Source organism: Neopsephotus bourkii, unplaced genomic scaffold (genome assembly GCF_033783945.1).
Source record: "Neopsephotus bourkii isolate Nb327-2 ecotype Australia unplaced genomic scaffold, CSIRO-AGI_Nbou_v1 NB_1535, whole genome shotgun sequence".
Lineage (NCBI taxonomy): Eukaryota > Metazoa > Chordata > Aves > Psittaciformes > Psittacidae > Neopsephotus > Neopsephotus bourkii.
In genome coordinates, this window is record NW_026902011.1 from 406445 (window position 1) to 427126 (window position 20682).

The window sequence follows — 20682 nt, forward strand, 5'->3', positions numbered from 1 at the left end:
CGAGAACACTTTCAAAATTAACATTCTAATCCCCCTTGCTCACTGGGTTCTCCTTCATTATCATCAAAATGCCTCCAAGTTAGAAGCTGGATTCCCTTACAATGAAACCAGTAAAAGTGGAAGTTAAGGACCACACCTAATAATGTTCTGTAGCCACAACCAAGCATTTAGTCCCTGGGATTAGACTAGATGTGGTTTAAAGAAAAAAAAAAAAGCCAAAAAAAAGAAAACCAAAATTCCAAAAACCTATCAACACTGTAGCATGGACATCAGGTTCTCAGCACCTACTGTTTTGCCCTCCAGGCCCACTCTCCTGTTCACACTATGTGCTAACTTAGACATAGCCCTTGTCTCCACTCCCCCACCTACAATCACAGGGATAATAATAATGAATTAGTTCCTCCCTCATGGAGGTGACAGTGTGACTGATTAGCTAGTGGGTGTACAGTACTCTGAAAAGATTCAGTACTACATACTACATAACTATTCCCTCTCATTACAAACACTCATTAGCTGTTATCATCTAGAAAGAGCAGTATGAAAACAAGAATCAATCCAGACAACACCCCTGGTTTCTCTATATTAAAACTTTGCTCCGGTTGATCATGGCGCTTTTGATCATAGCAGATTTACTTCAAAGTTAGTAATAATCTGACATGCCCCTCAAAGTACATACATTGATTTCAGTTAGGATGCTGTTAAGTAAAAGTCTTCCCTTTTATATAGCAAAAGCTTTTCTGGGCCTTAAAAGGTTATTCAATATTTATCAAATAGAATAAAAAAAAAAATCCCATGAAAAATTAACCGGATCCTCAATGCCATTACTACACACAATAGAAGCAACAAGTACCAAGTACTTATGTGTTCTTGCTTAATAGAACTGAAGATAATGTAAGGAATTTATGGATATTTACTTATGACACAGCCTTTTTGTTAATTACTATCTTTTGTGTATCTCTTTAGCACTGTATTTAAACTTCAGAGTTCCTTACCTTTCAGGCTTGGCAGTACAGCAATAGTTTATTGTGAGCTTTAATTTGTGGACTCCTGAAGCTGAAGCAGAAGATAACATGGCAATGCACATGTTATTACAAAACTCATCTGTTATGTATGTGATGAAAACACACTTTCTACCTACAAACAAGAACCCTGAGCTACGGCTTTGACTCAGGCCACAGACATGTGTTCCACTATTCCCTGTGGGAACTTCACAGATCACCCTTAGTGGCAGCTTTTGTGGATGGCTCCGAGACATTCTCCTCCCATCAACAAGAATTACTTGGAATTTAGGCCCATGTCCACAACTGCAAAGATTTTACATCTGTGCTCTGCTGCTCTATAGTTCTATTGAGCAAAATCTGTACTTTTTGACAATCAGTTTCCCCACTGTTTAGGATTTTGCTTTTGGCTTACACAAAAGCACACTGCTGTTGGCAAAACCAAGGAGTGGGTGCCACAGTTTGTAAGAGTCAATGGACTCTACAAACTAAACATCTCCTTACCTGCCACAGGGGCTCATCTGACAAGTTAAGTCTACCAGAGCAGGCCTGGCATAAAGTGTAAGGACATCTTCTCTGCTTTGAAACACAACCAGAAGAGGAAAACAACCCCTTCTACTTGAACGAGCTTACTGTTCAGCAATGTCAAGCAGGACACAAAAAAATTTTTAATTTCTCATTTTGTCAACAGAGTTCAAACTCCAACCCAACCTCTCAAGAAAGGTAACTCACTAGCAGCTTACACTGCCATGTATCTTCCACCCATGCAGAAAAGCAGGAAGCAGTGTAAGATAAAAGGAAAAAAAAATTATCACGTTCTCACCCTTCATCAAAAGGCACGCTCTGTTTCCCATCCTGCCACTTCTGCCCATGTAATACATATGCTTATTTATACACCCTATTTTGCCTGGGCTTCTAAATCAGGTCAATGTGTAAGTTAGGCACTGAAGTACTGGAGGAGAACTCAGTTCTCTCTAGAAATCCTGCAATCTCTCAGAACAGGTTCTTCATCTACACAGTGTGGCACGATGAGGATGAACGTATGCAGTCAGGTGTGCAACCCTGCTGAGAAGCCAGTAATTGAAGAAGCTAGATGAACTGCAAATAAATTACTGAATTTGAGCGTCTTTAAACAGACAGAGGAAAAAGTGACATGATCTTTCATACACACATTCAAAAATACAAGTCAAAATAGCTTCCAAATACTTTTATGATTGCACAGTTTAGACCAAACAGTACACTCAAATACATCTCACAGTAAGGTTTTTCAGAACAAATGAATTACTCATGCCATCAAAACCATCAGTACCTGAGACAGGACGCAACAGAAAAGAATGAAAAGGAACTATAAGTAGTCACTTTTTATGGAATTGTAACAAGAACATGTTCCCAAGATATTTAAAAGTGAAGCTTAGTTCAGACATTTAGTGAAGTAATTGGATAAAACACAGAAAATCTTACTACTCCTAGGCAACCATTTCCAGCCCAATGTAAACTAAAACCTGCCTCCTTGGTAGCTTTGGTACCTCAGACTCTTCTCCATCTCAGCCTATAAACTAGGTGACTTGCTAGAGGGTGAAAGCATCATCCGTAAGAGTAACATCTCCTGCCTCTCTCCTTCCCCTACTTGAAAAATCAGTTTCAGTATCACACTTCCAAATAGAAAATTATTGTGTGAAGGTAAGTCCTGAAGGTGAACTCCTTATTATTTAGAAGAAGAAACATGCAGCAGGATCCAAACTGTAATGATTATTTGAAATGGATAACAAAAATCGCTAAGTTGGCCAGATGCAGTCATACTCTGGTAATTTACAGCATGAGAAGCACTGAAAAGCAAATTATAAAAAAAAAAAAAAAGCCACAACCCAAAACCTACATCAGCCTAAACCATGATTTATTTCATTTGAGAAGTGATGGTAAGTGTGGATTCACTAATTGATGCAAGAATAAAGCCTGGTATCATTTCCAAAATTCTTCCAAAATATAACACATAGAACTGTAATTACAGTGAGATTACTGGGCTGAGAAAGCATCTCACAATATTTATTGTTAGAGATACCATTAACTTAAGAAAAAGAGGAAGTATTCCCAGGTGACATTTATGCCATCACACAGAATTACAGTAACAGGCATTATCACAAACACAATCTACCCTGCTTGCTGGTGGACTTAATGGGCTCCCTGAAATTCAGAACAAGATTACTATGAAAACAGTGAACTTCAGAATTTTCATTATCAATTGATCAAAGGAGGCCTTCTGCTTCACAAAGACTTGGGGAGAGAATAATCTTCCCCCTCTGTGAAAAGTGATTCATTAGTAGAATCACAGAATAGTTAGGGTTGGAAAAGACCTTAAGATCACCAAGTTCCAACCCCCTGCCACGAGCAGGGACAACTCACACTAAACCATGTCACCCAAGGCTCTGTCCAACCTGGCCTTGACCACCACCAGGATGAAGCATTCACAGCTTCCCTGGGCAGCCCATTCCAGTGCCTCACCACCCTTGCAGTAAAGAACTTCTTGCTTATATCCAATGTAAACTTCCCCTATATGGCAACTGAATCAGAAGTATCCCTTCTGGCAAGAAGGCAGAAACCTTAATTTACAACTGCAAACCTAAATATAAAAATTAAATTCAGATGTCCTCATTACAGCCTTCTCAATAAAGCAAACCGGAGATATTCCAAGGTACTTCATAATAGAGCAAGATACACTAGAAAATTAACAAGCTCACTATACTTCCTCACAAGGAAGAGTGGACACCAAAAGCTTCAAGATTTTCTCTGCTTCTGTTCCATAACATGGAAGGGGGTTTGTTTGTTTTGGTTTTGGGGGTCTGTTTTGTTAATATGCCCTTTTCTGCAGGAGGGGTAAGAATGAAAGACCAGTTAGAGGAACCATCTAAGGACAGCCTGGAAAACAATGCCATCAGTTGCTTTTTCAGGTCAAGATGCAAAGAAATTCTACAGGTTTAGGACTCAGAAGACTATTTAAAAAACCCAGGCCATAAAAAAGTCAAAACGAACAAACAAACAAAGCCCAACAAAACACAAAACCCAAACCACCAACCACAAGAGTCACATAGGGTTATATAAAAAGGAAAAAACAAAAAACCCCCAAAATGGACAAAACCAAAACAAACAAACAAAAAAAACCCCCACACCCTATACCAAAAAAAGTCCGGTTTTAGAAAACAGCAAAAAGCCAAAATGTAACCACATTTGCTGAGGTGCAGCCCTCCTGAAGGATTTCACTGCCGGGTTACAATAGGAGCACTGAGCAGCAGGTTTTACATTAAGAGACCTACTGATGGGCCAGGGTTGCCATTCCAGGGCAGCCTGACAAATGTCCCATCTATTCCAAACTGAACTGCATGGGATGTCTTACCACAAGACCACGTCAATACCTCCTTACCAGCTGCAGAGCAAATGCAGATAAAGCTAAGGTGCGCATCACAGCTTCACACTGCTTTCCAGCCATCAGTGGACATGGAGGCAGCAGATGCTTTTGGGTACTAGAGGTGGGACACGGGAGACAAGGTGCACCATACCAGTGCTACAAGCTTACCCTCAAGCATGAGCTAGGAGAGTGGTTCCTATAGAAAGGAACAAAGCAGTGCAAGTAGGACTACTGGTTGCTTTGGAAAGGGGTGCCCTGTCTGCACCTGAGCCTGTGTCCCTCCATACCATCCCCACAAGTCCTCTAATAGAAGCCACCAGCCCTTCTAGCAGGCAATTGCTTACACCAAAGTCCTGGCCTCTCCCAGGAGTCAAGGCAAGAGCTGGCTGCTCTGCCACTCCAGCACTTGGCCTGAGCACAGCAGGACTACAGACCAGCAGACTAAGCACTTCTTCCTCACTTCCCAGCCTTTTCACCTGCCCTCAGAGCAACCTCGACTGGACAGACTGGCTGTTTTAAAATATTACCTGTATGTATTTTAGAACACACACATTCACTGCACAGTAACTCTGGCAGAAAGCCATCTTTCTTTCATGAATATGCATAATGGGAATTAGCCCCCATTTTTTTGCAAATAATCATGATTTTGCAGCACACTTCTGTTGGTGATGCATGTTAAGATGGGAGGGGAAGAGAAGAGAGCATTTTTCTTGTTACTTTTTTTAAAATCTATAAATAATTCATCTTGTGTAAAAGGAATTTGCTGGCACTAGACAGGGCATCTTGGAGCACTGGGCAAAACAACCGAGTCTGTAACCACACCCAAATGTCACTTATCAGGATGTTCTGGTACTGGTCTGGGCTTATATTCTACCTAACACAGCCCACAACCCAAGGGTACAAGCTGCGCTGCTGTGTTCCCTATCAGACTTAACCAAGCAAAGGCAGCTATTCTCCGAGAAACATGCTGCATACTGTCTGCTATTGGAAGACCTCTGAACTGTAGAACTTTTTCCACTGGTTTCCCCTCAGGTACCGGGTCACAGTGGCGCACAAGTGTCTACAAAACAATTCTTTGTACACCTATAAGCAACTGATAAATGAATGGTAGCATAGTGAAATGCAATCCCATGGGATTCTCATACAAATACTAATTAAAGGCCTGAGTAAACTGGTGACACAGCTGACCTCTATCTGCAAGATTATGCTGCAGCGCTAATATTGTATTTCACAGAACAGCTGAAGTTGGAAGGGCCTCCTGGAGGTCATCTGACACAACCTCCTGCTCAAGCAGGGCCACCTGCAAGTTGCCCAGGACCACATTTAGATGTTTCTTTAGTATCTCTAAGGAGGGAGACTCCACAACTACCCAAACAACCTGTGACAGTGCTGTCACTCTCACAAGTACATCCTGAGGTTCAGGAGACACCTCCAGTGTTTCACTTTGTGCCTGGCTCTGTTCTCTTTGTACCCTACCTTCAGAGATTTATGTAAATTGGCAAGATCTCTCCTCAAACCTTCCCTTCTCAATGCTGAACAGCTCCAGCTCTCTTGGCCTTTACTAACAGGAGAGATGTTCAAATTCTTTCATCACCTTAGGCACTTTTTTGCTGATGCCTCGCTCTCTTGTACTGGGAAGCCTAACTTCAAACTCACTGTCCCCCCAGGTAGTACAAGAAGAGGCCTAAACACTCTACTACGTACAGAAACTTTCTTGCCAGGGCATATAGGAGGCTCAGGCTGCACTTGTGTTAGTGCAGAGTCAAGTCCCAACCATGCTTCGGCTGTGTCAGTGCATGTCTGAAAATTATGCAAAAACCTGCTGGTCTCCACAGTTATGCAAGTAAAAGCAGTCCTACAAGTAACTAGTAGCTCCATGGGCCTCAAATCCTCATCCTGGTAAGATTAAGTCTGTCCACAGAAGTCTGAAAGCTAGATGAGTGGTAAGCAGAAGAAGGGATCATATAAGCATGCCAGACTTCCAACAGTAGCTAGGTCCTGGAACATCCACTTCTTCCTTGATGACAAGGAGCATGTGTCTTCCATGGATAGACCCCATCCCCTGCAGAGGATGCAGAACTCCCTTGCAGCAGGCCTCTAAAGACCATGTTTCTCAATGTGCAACCTGAAGCTGGTTTTGCATTTCACAGAAGTGCTAAGCGCTGCTGCCAGCATTTACCAAGCATTGACCCTTACATAAAACCACTTGCATATATTCATAAAGTGCTCATCAGGTGGATGAGCCATGACCACTGTGCATGCACTACACAGAAGCAGCCTGCAGTAGGTACCCTGAGGCATAGGCACAGACACTGGGGATAGCTGTTCCATTAGAGTGCGCTCTATTCAGATGCAAGCAAATCCCTGCAAACAGATCAAGAGACTTGCTTAATTGCCTTCAACAGAAATGAGAGTAAAATTCTGCATGTGCCTAAAGTATACTCCACGAGACAAACTTGTATGAATGTCTCAAATTATAAATACCTGAACATCCAACACTTATTAGCCTGACACCTAGTCTGAACAAAAATTTCTGTTCCATACCAGAAGAAAAATAACAACCAGAATACATGACAGGGTTTTTGTTCTGGGGACTAGTCACTGTATTTCTGTGGAAGATGGAGTTGCAGAGTTTGGACAGTTTTCAGTGCTAGAAAGGGAGGCTGGTCAGAGAGGTCAGGTTATCGTTGCACTATTGAAACTGAAGAATGGAGGAGGTGAAGTTGTCAGAATGAATAAATAAGAAAGTCAAAATAAGATTAGGATCAAATTAATAACCAAAATAAATGGAGAAAATGTTCTAGACACATAGATAAACTGAAGAAATTGCTAACATACAGGTGAAGATTTGAAGGAGTTATAATTGAAGCAAAGATTTACACGAGTGAAAGTGCAGTGATTAGCTTTTTTGTGTTCTTCAGAACTGACTTGCAGCTAGTGATCTTTAACATTTTTGGTTTAAATTCTAGCACAGAAAAATTGACACAAAAGCTGGTGCTGTGTCAGATATCACAGCTAATGTGACAGACAACTGAGTGGGGCTCTTTAAACTCTTTAATGAAAAGGTAAGGAGGTATAGTATCCCAGGGCCATGTAACTTGTTAAAGATCTTAAGCAAATTACCTTCATTATTTCTGCAAGTTTACAAACTGTAATTTCTAAATCAGAAAAGCACCACACAAATACTTAAGAAAAAGAACATGTGGCAGAACTACAGTCAAAAGTAACTGCAAAAGCATGTGATTACAACTCTGTACCAGTGGCTATGTGTAAACAAAGTCATCCCAACATCAGTAGTAGAGGTATGTTACAGGTATGCCGTGTTTTGTGAGAGCTACTTAGCAAAAGCTGACAGAATTACAAGTGTAATTCTGGATTTAGATTTAAAATAGGGACAACTGGGAGTCATTTCAGCAGATTTTATGAAACAGCCTGGACAGGCTCAATTCTATAAAACAAAGAAAAGTAAAAACTAATAAAAGCAGCCTGGATAAGAGGGGATAGAAAAGGAGAAAATTGGAATAGGTAAGCCAAAAATTTGTGAAACTTCACAAGTTGTTAAAAGAAAGTCAGATGAAGAAATGTAGGGCTCCACATAAGACCTAAACTGATCACCAAACTGCTACTGGAGAACGTAAGCATTTATTAACACAGAAAAAACATACATAATTTGCAAATATTTCTGGTTTGGTTTTAGTGAAATAGAGACCATACTTCCAATGCTAATTAAAGAGTTTCAACTGGAGCACCGACCACAGATAAACATTACAGAAGATTTACTAAAATTAGAACATTGTCACTCAGCAGGTCCAGGCGGACCTTATCAAAGAGCTTTAGAAGGACTGGCTAGGAAGTCCTCCTGCCTTGTAACTCTTCAATTACCACCCAAAAAACCTCCAAAGGATGAGAAAGGTGAGGAAAAGAGAATGCATACCAACAGCTATGCAGTTACAACATTTCAGATGGTTTGCCGTACAAAGTCATGGTTTTGAGGAGCTAGGCATCTGCTAGGCAACTCATACAACAAACCAAGATAGCATGCACTAAGTAACAGTTGTATAAACAGTAAGTATTAAATTACAAAGGCAGAAGTCCTCAGACAGCTATACTCCAAACCAGATTCCAGCAATACTGAAACTCTGATAAGAAACGTCAGTATCTTCACCCAGAAGATGGAATAAAAATATAGAATTATTACTAACACTACTTGTAGGTGACCAAAAAGCTTTGAACTAGTAAATTATGAAGAGTATCTAATGCTGAAAGTAATCCGAATAAACTTGTAAAACAGAAACCAGCAAAGACTGTGCATCTCAACATTGTTAAATACATGCTTGCCAAACAATGAATGAACCTACCCTGGAAAGCAATTACTTGGAAGATCATTTGCGTTACAACAGGTAATCATCTAAACATGATTAGTTTAATGTTGTGGCTCAGAAGGCTGTTGCACTCCATGAACACACCTCAAAAGTGGTATCCCACCTATCGGAAGAGAAATTTTACCCCTGTATTTGTAATAAAGTATATACAAACCACTGCTCAACTCTCATCATTTGTACTTCAGTAATGATGTTGGAAGAGTTGGAAAGTAGTCAAAACACAGCTACAGGAATGATTAAAATTCTACGAAGTCCACCCTACAGTTACAGGGTTAGGGCTGAACTACAAACCACCCTGACTGTGCCACGAACAGAGGACATTAAAATATTTTGGTTTTGTCCCTTGTTTCTTATTCATCTAATGTCAGAAAATATATCCCACAATAAGTTAACAGCTTATCAGACAGGTTGCTGGCATTTTGTGGAATAGCCATGTATACGCTCGTTCAAAAAATACCCCCCTCACCCAAAAAAAAGAGACCAAACACAACAACAAACCATACACAAAACCCAACACCACAGGAGCAAGCCTGAGAGCTACTGAGAAGTGATACACCTAACGTTGCTATGCCCAAACTACAGTCTAGATTAGTAGGCTGAAGTACTGTTTTTTAAGAAAACATACACAAAAATCAACAAATGAACATTTGTCTTGCTTATGTCTCTGTTCTGCCCACTTTCCAGAGTTTTGGCTTTCTTGCAAAGAAACCAGAAGGTGTAAGAGAACTGCATGTCACTATGCAGAAGTACCTTGGTATCATGTAAACACACAGAATTATAGAATAGTTAGGGTTGGAAAGGACCTTAAGCTCATTTAGTTCCAACCCCCCTGCCATGGGCAGGGACAACACATAAACAATCAAAACACATGCATAGAAGGTGATGACCCTCTTCCCCACAGATGCATTATTCCAGAATATATCATCACTCCTTACAGATATGATAAACTAAAACAAAGCAAAGGCATTAGAGAGTACAGTAATAGTGGGGTTTGGTTTTGGTTGGTTGGTATTTTGGGTTTTTTTGTTGTTTTTCCCCCCCCTCTTTTTTTTAAGCTATTCTAACATAAGAATGTGCACTAATGGCTTGACAAGTCATATATACAGTAACTTCGCATAATTAGCAATGAAAACTACCTTATTTTGCCTTTTGAAACAACAAAAGTTATGTACTTCCTCCTGTTTTATTGGTTACATATTATTTTATGGGAAAACTCCACAGACAAAAAAAAAAGCAATGTAAAAATTTGTTATGCTCCCCACTTTATAAATGAAATTGCAGGCCAAAAAAAGTATGCAAAAAGATTCAAAGTATTTTCTGAAAATAACCAAATGAAAACTGAACTAGTAAAACTGACATGGCTGTAATTAAAAAAAAAAAAAATACAGGCACAATAATGCCAGAGAATGCTTGTGCCAGAAATTTCTCAAAGCGAAACACTTAAAGGCATACTTATTAACTGTTTTATGTCAGAGGTTTGCATCTGTCATTTGGAGTAGAGCCACAATTAAGCTATTAGCAAATTCTGTTTACCTGGTTTTGGTTAAAGGACTAAAATCTTCAAAGATTATCTTAAGTCTAGTTCTTAACCCTAACTAGATTTAATAATTAATAGTAGCATATTACTCTGTTGGACAGCCAAACACAGAACAAAACCACAGTGAATCAGAATTCATTATTATCATGTCTTGCAGATAAGATGCAAGAATGAATGGAATTAAGTAAATAAACACCAAGAGAACAAAAGTTACCCTGGACACAGAATGTTTCTAGATTCCTATGATCACAGATAGTACTAAAAGCCAAGCTTAAATGACTACAAGCCAAGCCATCTTTAAAAGTAGAGTATTACTGATGCTAATAGTTAATTTAATCAAGTAGTCAATTTACTCAGATACAAGTACGTACTGATGGCAGAGATTGCCAGAACACAAGGTCAAGGAGCCCAGGACCTTGCACTTGGCTTTACTGGACTTCCATGAGGTTTACATGGGCACACCTCTCAAGCCTGTCAAGGTCACTGTTGATGGCATCCCCTCCCTCCAGCATACCAGCTGCACCCCTCAGTTTGCTGTCATCTGGAAATCTCCTGAGGGTGCAACTCAATCCCACTGTCTATGTCATAATGACATTACTGATCATTACAATCCTTTGAGGGACAACACTCATTACTGTCTCCACTTGCACACTGAACCATTGACTAACTCTTTGCATGCAGCTATCAAGCCAATTCCTTATCCATCTCCCAGTCCATCCATCAAACCCATGTCACCAATTTAAGAATATTGTGGGGGACCATATTAAAGGCCTTACAGAAGGCCTAGATGACACTGTAGCTTTTTCTTTGTCCACTGAGTTACTCTACCATGGAAGGCCACTAGATTAGTCAGGCACAACTTGGCCTTTGTGATCCCAGAGGATCTGTTCCATGTTCTTAAGATTAAGGCTAAGTGATAGCCTGATTCTGGCTGGAGCTTTAGCGTTGCCAAAGATGTTTCTCTATCTTGAGTAGTTAAAAAAAGCTTCACACATGAGAAGTCTTTCTCATGGGGGATTTACACTAAATCCTTTTGACATGACATGCAATACCTGCAACCTATCAGATGAAAACCCCCCACAGAAATTCACTTAAAAGGGTATCTGATGGATTAGAGGAACAGTAATGAGATAAAGGGACGCTGATCTCTTAAATCTCTCTCAGTAATGAGCCGGATCAGTAGTATTCAAAAGTCAGTCAGGCACTTGCCTAGTGGCCTGCACTCGGAGATAAGCTACCTATCTCATCATTGTTAATGATGACCAGATGCATACATCATAACCACTCTTAGTAAAAACTGGCAGCCTCAGGACAAGACAGATTAAATGGGTATGAAGACTGACAGCCTTTTTGAGAATACTTCTAAGTCAGGTACCATCAACACACCAACCTGGAATGAAAAGGACCAAAAGAGAATTTAACCAGAGCTCTTAAAATATATGTGTTAAGATAATGTATTTTACTCTTTGGGCTTTCTTCCCCCCCAGCACGGTGTCTCAGTTTCCACACTACTATTACTTCTTCTTACAAATAAACAAACAAACAAAAAGGAAGTAGAGTACTGTGAGAATCACCATTTTCTCTCCTAAAAGATCAACTGAGTTCAAGCAAACTACGCTTGTAACAAAAGGAATATTTTTTTGTTTGGCTTTTGGTTTTATTTTTGGGTGGGTTTGATTTTCTTGGGGTTTTTTTTTTGTTTTGTTTTTGTGTTGTTTCTTTTTTTATGTATTTTATTTTTGTTTTTGTTTGTTTGTTTAGGGTTTGGCTTTTTTTTCCTTTTCCAGTTGTTCCTTTTGCAAACCACCTTTGAAAGGTTTTCACTATCAACATAAATGTTGATTTCAACAGCATCTAGGTCACACACTCCAAAAGGGCAAACATCAAATCACTTAAGTACTTGGATGGCTGTATGAAAACCTGAAGATACATTAGCTATGCCTTCAGCTTTCAGCATTTAATATCCATTGCTTTTACTGCTCTGGTGTATGAAACAAAGTGGCACATACAGTGTTTAGTAATTCCAGAATCAAGAGTAAAATACATGTTCCATACTTGATCCTCAGCTTTCTAAGCCTCATCAGTTCCTAAAAACACAATGAATAATGGCATCTTTTCTAACTTATTTGAGTTTTTCTGGCCCTGTAAGTTAGCAATTGCTGCTACAGAAACCTTCTGTTTGACTTTCTGGCTCACCCTGTTCACCCAGTAGTGTGGACTGGAATAGCTTTCTGCATTCTATCCCAGCATTCTCTAATATGAGCAAAATAATTAACATTAACATTGAAGACTTAGTTAAAAAACTCTCCTGTGATGGATTTACAGAACAAGGGGAGTAAAGCAACTTTCCCTAACTTACAAAATGTTCTCACTTAATACAAAAATTCCTGCCAAAGATTACCTTGTTTCTTTTGAGTCTGCAGCTGGTGGAGCTATGAACCAAGCCAAGGACCAAGAAGCAGGATGCGAGCAAGGACCTAGTGAGCATGTAAGGTACAGTGACAAGCATACTAACAAGACTAGCCAGTTAATGCATATTCTGTGCCAAAAGAGCAAATACTGTGACATCTAAAATATTTTTTTCTAATGGAGAATTTCAGAACATACCCAAAATGTTCATTACACAGCAACTCAGCTTATGAAACTATACCAAGAGGGGATTTTCTTTTGGTTGATTTCATGGGTGTATCATAACTAAACCAGTAACTTCTAAACTCTCAATTTCTGCTTACAGAATGAATCTCTAACAGGTTGGGGTTCCATCTCAAACAGCTATACCACATTCCTATGGAACAGTAAACCTGATCTCTTGGCTTGTATTTAATTTGAAGGTGGCCAACCTCATCTGAAAAAACAAAATATCCACATTTGATACTTCCAAGATTAGAGCTGTATTTTCAGTTAACTTCACAAAAAAATTAAGGACCTACCTACCCTGATCTCTTCACAGAAGATAAGATTGAGAATTGATAGAATATAATGTATTTCAAACGTTAACTGCCCTTTCCACAACTTCCCTTGGGGAAACCAAGTCCTCCTTCAACAGACTTTTGATAGCTGGGGCTGAGTCCCAGAGTATTTTGACAAGGACCACATGGCATTCTCCCAGACACAAAACAAAATCCATAGATTACCTGGGAGGACAGGACCTTGGGTAGACATCTAATACATCTGTTTGCTCTGAGATCAAACCAGACCCAGACACTAGACAAAACTATGTAGTCCCATTCTTAATAGATGCTTTTTCCACACACAGAGCAGGTCAATGTAATTTACAAATAACACAGCTGTGCAGACGCTACAGTGGTAACAGCCTCTATCTTTAATTTACTGAATCACTAGGGGTTTCCACTTCCAGCAACTTTGCTTTATTCAAACTATGCACTTACTGCACACCACCTCTTCAGAGAAAGTCTAGCTGCACCACCACAATGGAGGTCATCTAAGCCATATCATTCATACCAGTGCTTGGGCTGGATGATTTTGCTTGTATGGATTAACAAAGGAGGAAACTTGTTTCATGGAGCTTATTTTTTTTTGTTTCTGGACTACCCAAACCACCTTCTCAAATGTGGAATGAAATAAACTTTTCTCTGGGCTACTGCACCTTACATAGGCTTCTGGGTAAAACACTACAGTACTACTAAACACAGCATAGTGTACAAATTAAGTAGTTTGATTATTCCATGCCATTTGTCCTTTGAAAATCTACAAAGGACAAAAATTTGTCAACAATCACACTTCAATTTAGTCTCTGTATCAGTATTACTTATTTGGGGAACAACGTGCTTCCAAAAAATTTAAGATTTAATCTTCGATTTAGCTTAAACAAACAAACAAAAAAAAAACAAACAAAAAAACCCCAAGCCCACATTTGTGCTGTTCCTGGAACTCTCCCAGTAACTTCCAAAACTTTCAACTTCTAAACCTGTGGTTGTCTCTTAAACTCATGCCTTCCAGTGTTAATGCATCTAACTTCTTTACACAAAGCTAACAATAACTAAAGCCCGCTGCATGCTTCCTTTTTTGATGCTAAGAACACTGCATATATGGCTTCCTAATTTCCTACATTCTAATTCCTCCTTGGTTTTCTACTGCTGTCCTGATCTTTCTTCGTGACAGAGGTTTTGTAATTAAACAAAAGGTGAATGCTGAAAAGCTTCCATAATTTTATTATTAACAGCTGTGCATACATAGTAGCATTCAACTGCAAGAACAGATTTTCTCCCGAGTCTTGTATCATTCAGTAGTGCGAAGAAACACATTGGTGTGTTTACAGCATTCTATTACTGCAACAAAGCTAATTACCATTAATCACACATCTACCTTCTAATGTTGTTTCACAGCTACCTGGGATTAATTTTGCAGAGGTTGTTTTATTATTTCCAAAGAAATGCTCTCCCCTATGAAAACCAACAAAAATAATTTGAAGCACCTAAAGAAGCAGAATTATTCCTCAACTGTCAGGATCCACTCAAATGTTCATTCTCAAGAGTCTTCTGCACAGCATATACTTTTCCTTCCTGCACTAACTCAATATTGTTTATCAATGTAAGATATAAATTTGAAGTCACCTGCCTCTCAAACATATGAATAAAATTAAATTAGTTACAATTCTTTGATTATTCAGGCCCTCAGCTAGCTCCTGTTACTTTCTGTGGGTGTGTACACCGCTTTTAAAAATGTAAAGCTGAAACAGCAACAACACATTTTTAACAGCTGCAAAAAATATATCCCTTTAATAACCCCTTAAATATGTTCTTAAATAGATGTTCTTTATATGTTATCACATCAATGTCCAGATGATAATTTTAAAAGATAGTTTTATAGACATGTCTGTGTGAGGACGTACCAAGGTGTTCTTATTCCAGAAAATTGTATTTCCTTAGAAACAGATTCTTATAAATAAGATGTATTTACCTATCAAGATGTATGTTAACTATTTGCTCATTTTAGTTACATACTATCCTAAGTACCTAAAATTATTTTGAAGTATTCGGTGTAAGAAAGACTGATACAAGTTACCAGAAAAATAAGGTAGCCTCTTTTGTTTCTCCAGCTGAAGAAAACATTACATAAAACCAGTGTATTCCATTATTGGCTAAAGGGACCTACTTCCTTTTCAACTTATCTACAGAAAATCTTAAGTCTTCGCTAATTCACCAGGTTTTACATCTAAATCTTTAATTCAACTGATACAGGTGTACGAAACGCATACATATCTTGCATGCTTGCTGGACATCTCCCTTATGTTCAAGAGCATCTTTCTTCCCATGTAAGACTGGTTGCTATTCATGCTAATTCAAATGGCGTATCTTCCACCTGTTTCCTTTGGTAATGCAGAGAGTTAAAAAAGGACACTCAGGCAACTCTCTTTACTAACACATCTGCTAACTCAAACATAAAAAACACCCACCCCTTAAAAAAACCCAAATATGTTTTGCACATGACACCACACTAGCACACATACCATAAAACAGCAAACACTATCACACACCTCCAGTACTCTATTTGGCCAAGGTATATACACACACAGGCACAGCTAGACAGCTAGCATGACACTGCCAGATTATTTTCTTAAATACTCAAGGCATTTCCCACTGAGAAGATAGTGCATAATATAAATATATACAGCCTCCAAGCAGACAGTATCCAGGACTGAAGGTTTATGGCTACTATCTTTCATGCAGGCTTAAATACTGCTTCCTAAAACCATGCAAAATTTCCATGAACAACAAGCAAAATGACATATGGTAAGAACTAGAGGACATGGTTCTTGCTACTTAACAATAAGTATGTACATACATGCCTAACATGCATGCAAGCATGCGGAACGCTGTACATTTTGTTTGGCATATACCAATATAAATCATTAAAACACTTTTTTTTTTTCTTTTCCCAGTTTTAAAAACAATGCAAGTGTTTTTACAGCTAACAGCAAACAATGGGTGGATATTAACAACCGTAAGCTCTGGAGAACAATCATAGGGTTTTTACGAATTGTTCAGCCATAACGAAATCCAGAAGAGTCTGGCAAACACATAAGATTAAAACCAAATTCAGTGAAAGACTGCACTTGTTCCAGAGCACCTTAAAACATTACAGCAAAGTTGTGCTAGCCAAACTACTACTATGTAATATGCTTCAGTGCATACTGCTGGATTCTAGCTTTTTAGAATTACTATAGTAAAAAAAAAAAAAATAAAAAATATTCTGTTCTGGTGTAATCTATTCCAAAAATTAAGCAATGATGTATAAAAAGTACCTAAAAATGGCATTTTAATGTTTAATCATAGAGTGGGTCTACTTTAATACTTAAAAATACTCTTTGCATGCAGTAGAGAAGTTTTCCATAAATGACTTCACATTTTGAACAATCTGATCCCATGAAAAGTAAAAAAATCAACATCAATACAAAATCAGGGTGTACCAAGCAGGGTCTGTGTGTGTCTCACAGTTAACAGAAAAAAAACTAACCCACTTTGCAAGAAAGTATAGTATCTTCCACAGGTCAAGGAAGAAAAAAAACCTCCTGATGCACTTTTTTTTTTTTTTTTGCTACATTTGTGCATTTGTATGCACATACATCTAATTTCTAAATAAATAGAAGAAAACAATCCGGCACAGAAAAGCTTCTTTGTGCCTTAAAACTTTTTCAGTTATTACCTTTCACTCTGTACTTGCAACAAGAAAATGCATGGTTCAATTAACATGGTTCAGCTTAAACTGTACTAGTACTCTTTTTATGAGCCTCAGTGTCATAACCAAAAGCCTTTAACCCACTTAGCCTTTCAAGTCCTACAATACTTTTACAAAGTGGGAGTGAGAACTTGGCACTTCCAGGGAGGAAAAAAAAAATAAATAAAAAACCACAAACAAACCCACAAACTAAAACCACGTTCACCTACACTTACATACAGTAAAATTAAGTAACACAAGTAATTTAAGTTTGAGATGGAAACACATGTAATGAGACAGTAGAGGCCTATCCAATTAAAAGAAAAAAATTCAGACAATTTCAGGATATTTTCATGCTACCACCCTTACCATTTCTAATGACTACTTGCATATTTTAAAATGGTTCTGTCTCATAACCATGTGAATGACCCACACAAACAAGACAAACTTAACTGTCAAGCAACTGCCTATGCTGGGGAACAAGTGAGAGCGACTGAAAAAAAAAAAAAAAGAAAATGCTGTCAGATAACTTAAAATAAACCCACTAATACAAAAAGTTTTCCTCAAAATTTGTTTATAAATTGAAACTTGAATCCCTACCCAATCCCATGACTCCAACAGTAGCACACCACTATACTGCATTTTACAAGATGAGATCATCAAGTGTTAATCCAAACAGCTGCACATACACACACACTTTGAGACCAATGACAGAGCCTGACAAAGCGAAGGACCAAAAAAGTGTGTGCACAGTAACAGTTTCTGCACTGCACAGACACACAGTTAAGTATGAGCACCCAAACATTCACCCCACTTGGTCTCTAGCACACTATTCTTATGTCCTCACAAGCGTGTCAGAACTCTTGGTTTGCACTGATAATAATGAACGCAAAAACTTTTCATACAGGCACTGGAGTTTTTCCCAACGCTTTCTGCAGGTTGGCTTCTCCCCTGATCTCCCTCAAGTCACTACATGCCATTTGCATGCCACAGCCGGACCCCGATCTACCTCGACCTGTGCCTACACCTCACATTACAGGCGGGAGGACCTTGCAAAGCTCTGCATTACTGAGTGCATGAGGGGATCTCCAAATTCTCTCTCTGGTTAATATATATTGATCTGATTCAGTTAATTTCACGCATTTTTAAAAAATCGGGAGAAGCCTCTAGCCCTACTGCAAGAAAAAACAGGAAAATACAGAAACAATTTGGACCCAAGTAACAAGTCAAATATGCCAACTACCTCTCCTGAAGCAAATGTGTATCATTAGGTAATTAAACATCCATAAAATTAAGCAAAGACAAGCTATCTATCTCCTATTTTATCTTCTTTGTGAATCCCAGAACAGTCACAACATGCACTTCCACAAATGAAAACCCAGCCAAAATGAGACAGAACGTTATTACTGGGAGTACTGCATGTCTCCATCACTTGCTGCATACTCCAGTTAAGGATCCCAACAACCTTTCTCCGTATACAGAAAACAAGCTGCAAGAAACAGCATATTCATATGGAAGCACCAAAATGTACTCTGACTTTTCCTTTCAACTCTCTTTACCTCACTGAAAAGGCAGTTTACTCCCCCTACCTATAAATCACGACTTTCATATACATAACCCAAGACAAAAATCGTCAGCATAAACATCCCGCATTCACTTGGAACATCCCCACTTATCCACACACCAGACAGCGATGCAGACAAATCTCAAGGCCTACAAGTCCCCAAGCAGAAGCTGTATTACCACGGCAGCTATACGGCATAGTAGAGCAAAGTGGGTGCAGGCAGACGTATTTTAATTCAAAAGGCTTATTTTAACATAAGCCAAATTTCTGTTAAATAAACACTGCCTCGGCATACTTGCAGCTCTAAAATAACAACCTGTGTTTTAAATAAAGAGAAATGATATAATAGATTTTATTTCCTGACCAGTGGGTGGATTCTGAAGGTATTAAAGATCCTGCCATCCTCAGGCATACTTCAGGTTACTCCTCAGCTTCATGTGTGCATCTCGGGCTTTGCAGTTCCCTACTCTTTCTACAATCTGAACGTAAGCCTCTTATCCCAGTTTACCTCATTAAATGAAAATCACAATAAAAAATAGGACCAGCGAGCCAACAACCTTCCCGAGGTTCACAGAACAATGCAGATACTAAACCCTCCACCATCGATCTGTACAGCGACTCCCCTACGACTCCCTTCGCTAACCCGCTTCCCTGCCACCGCTCCTCCAAACACCACCACCGAAGGTATGTCCCCCGCTCTCCCCCACTCACCCGCTATCCCTCCCCACTCCATTTTGGAAGGCCGTTTCCAGCGCACACCAAGTGCCCCGGCCGGAGCCGCTCGCCCCGCCGCCGGGCACATACACACCGCCGCGGCGGGGGCACGGCCTGCTGCTCCCAGCGGCGAAAACGCCGAGCGCCCAGGGCTGCCCAGCCAGACCCGCCGCAGCCCCGGCCCCGCCACGGAACGCGCTGGCTGCAGGGAGCCCGGGGCGGCGGCTGCGATGCCGGGACTGCAGCCCCAGCGGCACCCGGGGCGTGCCTGCCAGCGGCGGCCCTGGCCGAGCCGAGGCGGCCGGGCCGGGCTAATCCGGGTGACGGCAGCCCGTACTCACCCAGCAGCAGCAGCTTCAGCTCCCGGCGGGCGTCCCGCTTGTCCCGACGCAGCTGCCGCTCGATCTCGTCGTTGATCCGCCGGGCTTCCTTGGCTTCCTCACTCAGGCAGCACGCCATGATGGACTCCAGAGTCATTCTTCCTAACTGGTTCAGACACAACCCCCACCCCCCTAAAATCGCACGCACACTCTCACACACGCACCCCGCCGCCGCACCGGCCCTGGGGGCACAGGCGCTCTTCGCTCGGGAGTCCCGCCCGGCGCCGCAGGGCAAGCGGCAGGCAGCTGCCTCGGTACTACACAGCGGCGAGGAGAAAGAGGTAGGGCCGCTGATGGCGCGGATCTCCGCTCCCTACCGCTGACACCCGCCGCTGCCAACTCCTCCTCTCCTCTAAATCATGCACCAAACAACATGGAAACACGCACCGCGGTGGCAGCAGCGATACCGAGCCGAGCCGCTCGCCACCGCCACCCGTTGCTTTCCTGCTCCCCTTCCCCCGCCGCCCGCAGCCGCTGCTCTCCCTCCGCGTTCCCCGACAGCCGACACCCCCACTGCCTTCCGACGAGACCACCCCACCCCCGTGCAAACGCTATGGCCCGTCGATCCCGCCCCCGACCCGCACACGCATCTCCCTGCCGCTCCCCGTGCCCCGGGGCGGGAGCACAGCTCCCGCCGGCTTTGCGAGCCCGCCGCTGCCCGCTGGGAAGCGCTTCCTCACAGCTGACGCTCCTTCCCGGCGCGGCGGCGGGGCGGGCGCTTCGCCCTGTGGTTGGGAGAGCTGCTGCTGGGAGAACTGCTGCTGGGGAGCTGCCAGAGAGTTGCCGCGGCTCGCTCCTTCCCTGCCAGTAAAGACAGGAGCTAGGGAGAGTACCGATGGCCCGCTTGGGACAAAGACAGAGCTCCAGCAAAGGCCCGGCGCGCCCGGCTTTTGAAGGGTTCGGCTTAGCGGGCGTGGTGAGGCAGGAACATGGCGGACCGCCTCTCCCACCGCCTCGCCCGCTCTGCCCCCACACGCTGGGGTTGGGGGGGAGCGAAGCGGGGGGGAGCCGGGCCTCCCAGCAGCGCGC

The 20682-nt window shown here is 41.2% G+C and overlaps 1 protein-coding gene across 1 annotated transcript in view; it reads right to left on the reverse strand.

Annotated features, from left to right (window-relative positions):
• Positions 1 to 20152, reverse strand: part of LOC133221428 (guanine nucleotide-binding protein G(q) subunit alpha) — a 121093-nt gene extending 100941 nt beyond the window's left edge. The window contains exon 1 of the mRNA XM_061370303.1: positions 19615 to 20152. Coding sequence (XP_061226287.1) covers positions 19615 to 19750 — 136 coding nt within the window. The 5' untranslated portion in view covers positions 19751 to 20152. The remainder of the gene's footprint in view (positions 1 to 19614) is intronic.
• Positions 20153 to 20682: the final 530 nt, after the last annotated feature.